At 41.5% G+C, this 10,271-nt stretch overlaps 1 protein-coding gene across 1 annotated transcript; it reads right to left on the bottom strand.

Moving 5' to 3' along the window:
• Window positions 1-4,268: 4,268 nt before the first annotated feature.
• On the bottom strand, window positions 4,269-9,685 carry LOC139459769 (uncharacterized). Its single transcript, XM_071241433.1, has 5 exons — window positions 9,520-9,685; window positions 8,468-8,540; window positions 7,668-7,792; window positions 5,201-5,359; window positions 4,269-4,528 (listed from the first exon to the last, which is right to left on the bottom strand). Exons 1-5 carry the CDS (start codon window positions 9,683-9,685, stop codon window positions 4,269-4,271), a joined length of 783 nt encoding a protein of 260 aa, XP_071097534.1.
• Between the last annotated feature and the right edge of the window lie 586 nt (window positions 9,686-10,271).

The following is a 10,271-nucleotide window of genomic DNA, read 5'->3' as shown; positions in this document are numbered from 1 at the left end:
CGGCGGTCTGAAAATAATCGAGTCTGGACCGGACAATCCAGTGATTTATATCATGAGCATCGATCCACGCAATTTGGATACGATGACATGCATCAACCAAAACAGCGAGCCTGACCACCGATGCCGTTAGTCGCCTCTTACCACAAGCATAGTCGCCTTTTACGGCAAGCATGGGTTGGTGAAGAGCTATTCTACCCCGGCTCCTCATGTTAGTACAAAAACGCTGTAATTTCGCCATATGGTCACAGGTATGAAGTCATGTAAATAATATTTCCCATAGAGTGCGTCAGTTGGTTTAACGCCGATTTGAACAGTATTTCAGTTCTATCACGGCGTGTCAGCTTGATGTGAGAGGAAAGCTCGAAGTAAATCAGGTCCAATACGTCTTAGTAATTCGGGTCTCAAGTCTTACTAGGATGCAAAGAAACCGAGGAAGCAAGAAAAAGTAGTCAAATAACTATCGTGAAATGGTTACGCAATATGTCATTTCGGTTTCTGTGTGTCACTATGAATATTTCAGTTTGGAAAAAACATCAAATATTTTGCGTAGACAAACATTAGCACAGAATACGATTTTAGAACATACAGTATATTGCTTCGTGGTTTTCCTCGTGTATATAACCAGCACGGCCTGACGGGGGGCTACTCAATTATGTCTGGTAACAACAGGGTCTAGTGGGGCAGTTGTTTCAGGGTCGTACAACGCATGCTCTCTACATTTTATCAAGGTTTAATATATCAAATTGTTCGGTTGTGATTATATCAACATATCAGGATCGCTATGGAGGTAACCACTTTCAGTGATACAGGGTTGAGTACATGATGTTTGTCACAAGATGCTACTACAGTACGATCGGTGAGGCAGGCTTAGTGACTTATCTAGTGTCATGGCGTACCCCGACTTCGTGGGCGGTGATCATGCTGTCCATGCCGGATGGCTAACAGATAGAAATTAACAGGTTTAGCCCACTAGTCCTTGTAATGATTAAAAAAGACATATATCTACTTGTCCTTAGGATACCTTTACTATTGGGCAGTTTGAGAAGGACTACAGGACTAGTGCCAATTTCTAATGCTGGATAACAGGTTTAGCCCACTAGTCCTTGTAATGATTAAAAAAGACACATATCTACTTGTCCTTAGGATACCTTTACTATTGGGCAGTTTGAGAAGGACTACAGGACTAGTGCCAATTTCTAATGCTGGATAACAGAAGATAACACTCCGTAATGGAAGCCGCAGGAACACGGAGACCCTGCCTTGGCATAGGCTTTGTCACATGCATGCTAGTTGAAAAACACAGGTACAATCTTCAGTAACTTCGCGTGGCCGCTGCCTCAACAAGGTTGCGATGACCTGGGCTCCAGTCTGGTGCAGTCTGCCCACCTTGGTCCTGATGAAGCATGAGCGCTATAACGCCTGACACATGCTTGCTGTGTGGTGCGTGACATAAAAGCCCATGATACACACGGCGTAATTTATGTCTGGCAACATCGGTCTGGAGACACCATAAGGCCTGCCCACAAACCTGTCACACGCACAGACATAAATCCTCAAACTTTCCCGCCATCTGCGTTGTTTTGCAAAGAAACGTTAATAACGTCACCTTTCTTTACCTTTCCGTTGGAATTAAAAAAACAATTAAACGAAATAAACTGAGGATAATAGAGTGATTATGGTTTTACGCCGCTTTAAGCAATAATCCAGCAATATCACGGCGGGGGACACCATAAATGGGTTTCACACATTGTACCCATGTCGGGAATCGAACCCGGGTCTTCGGCTTGACGAGCAAACGCTTTAACCACTAGGCTACCTGACCGTCCCAAGGATAATAGAAAGTTTTGATATGGCCTTCATACATTTTTTTAACATTGGTTGATGTGTATTCATGTCGTCTATCACCCAGTATCATAAGCGAGCATATATTGCTCATATTTTAATTATCTTAACAGACAACAAGCAGTTGTGGCATAAGGAGCGGCACGGACCTATATAACGGTTATTCAGGTCCGTGGGTACGGTTATACGAAAGGCAAATCCCTTCCAATCCGTCTTGTCCATGTTGGGGGCACGGGTGGCCCAGTCGTCTAAGGCGCCGCGATTTGCTGTGCAGAGTTGCGTCCCTTGGGTACACCAGGAACCTATGATTGTGGGTTCGAATCCCGATTCGCCTCGATTATGTTTCTATGTTTGTCAGCACCATACCCGTGCTGGTGGGTGGCACCGAAGTATTAAACGTCTGAGACCTGCATCACTTCGGGCGTTCCTCCCACATTAAGCTGACACGCCGTGATATAACTGGAATACTGGAATACGTTAAACCCAACTCACTCACTCACTCTTGTCCACGTGGAGACCCATTTGAAGATGTTAAACCTTTTATGCTCGAATATACATTATATTAATAGTACCTTATATTACAGTAAGATAATACAATAACATATATGGTCAATATCTATATCTGACTCGAAAACAAGTATCATTGATATATCATCTTCTTTCATTACATGCTTCGAATTTCCTATTCCCCCACTGCTTTGAGACCATTAAAACTAAGAACTTAAATTTTGAAAACACTGGTCATGGTTCGTTGCACCAGAGTCTGTAATCTACCCCAGTAAGCGAATGGGCATTGTCATAGCACGGTCTCATTCTAGGTAAAGAAAAATAAGATAATGGAATTATTGGACAGAGACAGGACAACTATTTTTACATCACTGGGACTACTCATATTGCATTGGATAAAAGATGAAACATTTCGATTTTGTCTTCAGATAGTTTATTAATTTTTGTAACTGTGAACTGTACTGTAGACCTTACGGCCCTTCTACAAGTAAAATGCCTGTCTGTTTGATATGGATATACATCAATATAAAGTGAATGACATCAAACATTAGCTAACCAACTACTACTCAACAATGATTGTAGTCGTCTATGGGAATTTTGGGTAACCAACCTGTGCACACTGACTTTGATAGAGACATGGTTAGAATTGCATGAATTTGTTATATAAAGTATCCTTATCCATCATGAGCATCATGGGGCGGTCGGGTAGCCTAGTGGTTAAAGCGTTGGCTTGTCACGTCGAAGACCCGGGTTCGATTCCCGACATGGGTACAATGTGTGAAGCCCATTTCTGGCCGATTTAGGAATCGTTTCGCATCGAAATTACAAATTTAGATTCAACTTGACAGCTTTTACCGCGGTTGAAGGATGACAGATTGACAAGGCTGGAGGTGAATTTGAAAATAATCGACTGTGTGTTGAGCTTTGTCAAAGACGGCGAAAAGCTGGAACTGTGTACATGTTTTATAAACTTATCAAAGGGTGCATGTGCCTCGGGATCAAGAGCAAACCTCCTCTTGATCCCGAGGCACATGCACCCTTTGATAAGTTTATAAAACATGTACAATCCTTCACCGGATTGCAGGAAATGTGCGATCGTATCGGGATAAAAAAAATTGGATTAAAAATTCTACGGTACAATATGGACACAAAGAGAAATTTTATTGGAAAGAAGAAAAATTACTGCTTCATGAAAAAGTGACATATATTTTACTGCTTACTGCTTATGGGACCCCCCATCAGGACCCTCATATACGACAGAACACACCTGCCAGGATGATGGATGGATATGGACACTGGAGAAAAGGAGTGCATTTCTACAACAATTCCAAACATTCCCAAACCAGGTATACAAGTAAATATAACCAAATGATTTCATACCAACACTCATACCAACGCTATTGCAAACCTCAAGAAATGGGCTTTGTCGTGTAGTGGATCACAAACAGATGGCAGATAATAAACTGGGATCAAATATCACTCAAAAGCGTTATGAATGCGGGGACACGAGTGGTCCAGTCGTCTAAGGCGCTGCGATTCGCTGTGCAGTGTTGCGTCCTTTGGGCACGCCAGAAGCCTTTGACTGTGGGTTCGAATCCCGGTTCGCCCCGATTAGGATTCACGGTTTGTCAGCACCATACCCGTGCTCGTAGGTTTCACCGAAGTGGTAAACGTCTGAGACCTGCATCACTTTGGGCTTTCCTCCACATTAAGCTGACACGCGGTAATATAACTGGAATACTGTTAAAACCCAACTCACTCTCATGAATTCAGTCAAAATACTTGGAAGAAACGTAAACGCTTCGATGACGTTTTCAGATGCGATGGGTTCACGATGATGCCCAACCCCAGTCTGTGATGTGACAGAGTGATCTCCATAAATTTACATGAAAATAGATCACTAGCTGCCCACGTCCAAATCATATGTGTTCAACGTTGTATGGCGGAGGGGGTCCAGTACAGCTCGGTACGGTCTTAGAGTTGTGTGATGAAGGCGGACAAGCTGTCGCACCACTCGCGTAAATCTCACAAATGCTGCTTTCATGGATTCTTTCCTTGATGTATATGTTGTGAGAGTCAAAGTACTTATATTTCAGAAAACCTACGACGACAAGTAAAAGCATGATGCCATACACAGAACAGATGACAATTATATTCACTTTGTATTCCATGTCGTCTTCTGAAACAGACATTCAGAACATTCAGATTATTTAACTTAAAGGGTCGTTTGGAGGTTCGTGGTTAAGGCGCATTGTCTTCACATCAGATTCGGCTCCCTAATGCAAACAGCTTGTGAAACCCATTGCTGATGTCCCGTGATAGTCTTGTAATCTAGGAGAACGGTGCGAATAACCATTCATACATGCACAAACTTATTATTAACTTGATGATCACGGATCTAACGCAACATTTAAAGCCATGGGTCACTTGTTTACTAATTCACGTATTATAATGAAGTCACTCAGCGCTTATGTGAAGGTACATTACCCTACTTTACAATACATCTTACTGGCTACAGTCATGATAGTACAGGGTCGGTCGGGTAGTCTAGCGGTTAAAGTGTTCGCTCGTCACGCCGAAGACCCAGGTTCGATTCCCCACATGGGTACAATGTATAAAACCCATTTGTGGTGTCCCCCGCCGTGATATTGCTCGAATGTTGCTTTAAAACGGCGTAACACAATACTGCGGTATACTTTAATATAAATGTGAATGCTGATAAGTCAGCATATATCTATATGTTCAAGATAGCAGCACCTTTTTTCATCTGGGCATTACCCATGACATTTTACATTTGTTTGTATTCTCATTTGGTAATTACAGAAATTAGTTATAACGTGAATGCACTCACTTTCAATGGAATAGTACATGATACAAAATCCAGATCGGGAGACGTTAGCGTTTGTATTGAGTATTAACAGGGCTTTACTCTCAGAGGTAGTGATGTCTCCAGGAGACGTGGATCCACAGAAGCGACCAAGATGGTGGCTAGTGTCCTCGTCTAATCCATCTGCAAACCAGGCATCGAGTCATGAGGAAAAATATCATTGTCATAAACCAGGTATCGAATCATGAGGAAATATATCATTGTCATAAACCAGGTATCGAATCATGAGGAAATATATCATTGTCATAAAACAGGTATCGAGTCATGAGGAAATATATTATTGTCACAAACCAGGTATCGAGTCATGTAGAAATATATCATTGTCACAAACCAGGTATCGAATCATGGGGAAATATATCATTGTCATAAAACAGGTATCGAGTCATGAGGAAATATATCATTGTCACAAACCAGGTATCGAGTCATGTAGAAATATATCATTGTCATAAACCAGGTATCGAATCATGAGGAAATATATCATTGTCATAAAACAGGTATCGAGTCATGAGGAAATATATCATTGTCACAAACAAGGTATCGAGTCATGAGGAAATATATCATTGTCACAAACAAGGTATCGAGTCATGAGGAAATATATCATTGTCATACACCAGGTATCGAGTCATGAGGAAATATATCATTGTCATACACCAGGTATCGAGTCATGAGGAAATATATCATTGTCACAAACCAGGTATCGAGTCATGAGGAAATATATCATTGTCATAAAACAGGTATCGAGTCATGAGGAAATATATCATTGTCATAAACCAGGTATCGAGTCATGAGGAAATATATTATTGTCATAAACCAGGTATCGAGTCATGAGGAAATATATCATTGTCATAAAACAGGTATCGAGTCATGAGGAAATATATCATTGTCACAAACAAGGTATCGAGTCATGAGGAAATATATCATTGTCATAAAACAGGTATCGAGTCATGAGGAAATATATCATTGTCACAAACAAGGTATCGAGTCATGAGGAAATATATCATTGTCACAAACAAGGTATCGAGTCATGAGGAAATATATCATTGTCATACACCAGGTATCGAGTCATGAGGAAATATATCATTGTCACAAACCAGGTATCGAGTCATGAGGAAATATATCATTGTCATAAAACAGGTATCGAGTCATGAGGAAATATATCATTGTCATAAACCAGGTATCGAGTCATGAGGAAATATATTATTGTCACAAACCAGGTATCGAGTCATGAGGAAATATATCATTGTCATAAAACAGGTATCGAGTCATGAGGAAATATATCATTGTCACAAACAAGGTATCGAGTCATGAGGAAATATATCATTGTCACAAACAAGGTATCGAGTCATGAGGAAATATATTATTGTCACAAACCAGGTATCGAGTCATGAGGAAATATATCATTGTCACAAACCAGGTATCGAGTCATGAGGAAATATACCATTGTCACAAACAAGGTATCGAGTCATGAGGAAATATATCATTATCATAAACCAGGTATCGAGTCATGAGGAAATGTATCATTGTCATAAACCAGGTATCGAGTCATGAGGAACAGTATCATTGTCACAAACAAGGTATCGAGTCATGAGGAACAGTATCATTGTCATAAACCAGGTATCGAGTCATGAGGAAGTATACCATTGTCATAAACAGGTATAGAGTCATGGGAAAATATATCATTGTCACAAATCAGGCATCATGCAATGGGAAAATATATCCAGGTCACAAACCAGATATCGTGTCATGGGAAAATACATCATTGTCACAAACCTGTGTTACAAACCTGTGTTTGGTGTGTCTGGCGGTCTGGCAACCTACTGGTCAAAGCAATCGGTCGTCACACCATTGCTCGATTCTCCACAAAGGCATAATGCTTGAAGCCCATTTTTAGCCGCCGATGTGTGATTGACGATTGGCGTAAGGGGGATAAAACAAGGGCAGATCGGCTTGAAGTCCATGTTAAATTGCGGCATCGTATCTCAGTGGGCTGGCACTATGTAATCAGCATTAGTCCGTCCGCACAAGCAGCCACAAAGCCACACAGCCAGACAGACATTCACAGACAGACACACACATACACAGACAGAGACACACACACACACACACACACACACACACACACACACACACACACACACACACACACACACACACACACACACACACACACACACACACACACACACACACACACACACACACACACGTCGCAACATAAGAGCATTAATCATGAAGGCGACGTTAAACCTCATTTCACCTCAACATACACTGTAACCACCTGATCCTCGTGAGTCAGCTCACACCACATGCATGCCGTAATGGAAACATATTCTGGCTCGGGATACCGAGGTGCGTTCGATAAAACTGCGAACACGTGTAAATCAGGTTGACATTAATGACATTATATTACTCGGGGATTCCCTACACTCACCATCGTAAACATCTAGGTAGTCTCTTGCACACCTGGCAGAACCCTCGAGATCGAAATGGGTGAAGGTTATGTGGAGGGCGCTGTCAGGATCTCTGGCATGGATGACCAAAGACCATCTGATGTCACTGAAAGGAAGCGGAACTGTCAGAGTTCGTCATTAATGATCTCATGGCGTGGTCCGGTGTGTCTACTCTGGTCTAAAATAAGCATGCACCATACCGATTGCAGGACTAATGTAACGTGATGGTGATGAAGAAGGAAATTGGTATATCCGACCAAAGACATATTACCTGTAACTTAGGAGTGATCTTTTTACCTTGAATCGAATACATGTAATACTTTTGGCGAATAACGATTTGCAGACTTGTCGGCAATATGACCAACCATTGACGACGTGAGGTATTAAGCAGTTGGGTCGCAAGTACTCACTAGACCACCGAGGCTCACCTGCTCCAGTGACAGCTTAGACAATTGGTCTAAGGGACTGACCATTTGATATTCTTAAAACAATAATTATGCTTCATACCGTTTGAAAAACAGAATTTACCTGTGACATTTTGGAAGGTATTTAAACAAATTCAAGCTCATAATTTTAAATAAAAAAATATCTAGTTTTGTAGCTGTAGCTGAAAAATATTTAATCTCGATGCAAAATACAAACCCCCCTCAATCCCCCTCCACAAGCACGCACGCACGCACGCACGCATACACACACGCACGCACGCACACACACACAGAGGATTATGAAATGGTCGGTCCCTAAACCTTGTTATGTATGCAGAAGAGATGGTACTACCTACTTGGGGTAGTCTTTCGGATAGTTAAGGGAACATATTTGACGAGTAGAAGACGGGAGACCCTCTGTTCTTGCAGCTGAAACATATTTGTGCATTATATCATAAGTGATGGACATCAAGATAAAGTAATATATCTTCATCACAGACATATTTTGAAATCGTATTCTGTATTATTGTTGTAAAGGTGCCATATTCATACTGACATACTGAATCGGAAATAGATTATCTAATGACATGCTTTACAATTGTAACTGTTCCATGGTAATGGTCATTGGAAGTTTAGGACTGAATGTATACACGTCAAGACCTTGCAAATCAGCGAATAATATTTTTAAGATATAATGAGTGAGTGAGTATGGTTTTACGCCGCTTTTAGCAATATTCCAGCAATATCACGGCGGGGGACACCAGAAATGGGCTTCACACATTGTACCCATTTAAGATATAAAGATGGTTGGTTGGTTGGTTGGTTTTTTAACGCTGCACTCAGCAATATTCCAGCTATATGACGGCGGTCTGTAAATAATCGAGTCTGGACCGGATGATCCAGTGATTTATATTATGAGCATCGATCCACGCAATTTGGATCGATGACAAGCTTCAACCAAGCCAGCGAGCCTGACCACCCGATCCCGTTAGATATAAAGAACACATATATACCATCTAATATGTAATAGACACAAATTGAAAGAGTTCGACCATAAGTAGCTAAAGCATGCTTTTCACTATCTCGTATTGTCGAGAAATATGGCATTGTGCTACACGCCAGCTCGTACAGATTACAATACCTTGGACAAACACCAGCTGTTCATATGACATATCAAGAAGGCACCGTCGTGAACCCTGTATCTTCATATAAATGTACATATCGAAAGAGTCGATATAAATGTATCAAAGTCACTTCTTAGACGTGAGACTGACTTGTCTTAAAAAAGGAAATATTTGTCGAATAAATCAGAAAAGTTATTCTTACCCAGGGTCCCATGAATGATTTGTGACAAATCTCTTTGATGTGTATATGATGCCTACTGATGTCTGCAGGCATGAATGGTTACCTTCTGTCAGCAGCCAGAGCAGTGATGCCAGCAGCACCGGACACACGCCAGTAACGAACTTCATCTTGCGCTGGACGCGGCTTGTTTGAGTCATCAACCACGGCAGTGTGTGGACTGAAACATGATACCACAAGTGAGAATCATTAGTGAAGCATGTAAAGCACATATGTATGCACACAAGGGTCCTACATGCGTCTGTGTACACAAAGGTGGTCGCTGAGTACATACCCGTGTATAATTAAGTTAGAGCTCGAGATTCCGTACGCGTCAGGTAAATCAGTCCAAACTATGCCATGAACCATTCAAGGTGAAATTATCAGGATCGACGGCGAATCATTGGTAATAGATATGCCACTTTAAATTTTCCACATGGAGTTATGATGGATTGTAATTGTAGTTATGTGACTTTATTTTACGTCGGACTCTATTCCACTATTGCATACACAGGACGTGGGCATTCAAATAAAATATCCTGGGCCAGAAATGTCAGTGATGGATATTATGAACAACGTCCCACGCTGTTGGGGTACGGTGACATGCATTTAATCAAGTTACCGAGCCTGACCACCCGATCCATTTTTATAGGTTTCTGGGGTCCAACTCGAACCCGGAAACCCCAGGGGGCAGTTTATGGTTTGAGTGCGGACCGTGTGAAATTGAAATCACCTGGGATCACGTGTGTGGCTGCTTATCGCCAGCGGGTTCTTACTTGTTCAGGATAAGTTATCTGTAGATAAGACAGGTATTTGAAA

The sequence above is a fragment of the Haliotis cracherodii genome, unplaced genomic scaffold, assembly GCF_022045235.1.
Source record: "Haliotis cracherodii isolate W230 unplaced genomic scaffold, xgHalCrac1.p SCAF_1, whole genome shotgun sequence".
NCBI classification, from domain to species: domain Eukaryota; kingdom Metazoa; phylum Mollusca; class Gastropoda; order Lepetellida; family Haliotidae; genus Haliotis; species Haliotis cracherodii.
This window is presented reverse-complemented; position numbering and strand designations above follow the sequence as displayed.

Bases quoted from the DNA above. Each gene is read 5' to 3' on its own strand.
- LOC139459769 (XM_071241433.1), bottom strand. From the start codon at position 9,685: ATGTGCTTTACATGCTTCACTAATGATTCTCACTTGTGGTATCATGTT. The intron at 8,541-9,519 runs GTAACCATTCAT...AATATGTTTCAG, and splicing joins GCTCTGGCTGCTGACAGAAG to CTGCAAGAACAGAGGGTCTC. The intron at 4,529-5,200 runs GTGAGTGCATTC...TGTCTGTTTCAG, and splicing joins CATGTACTATTCCATTGAAA to AAGACGACATGGAATACAAA.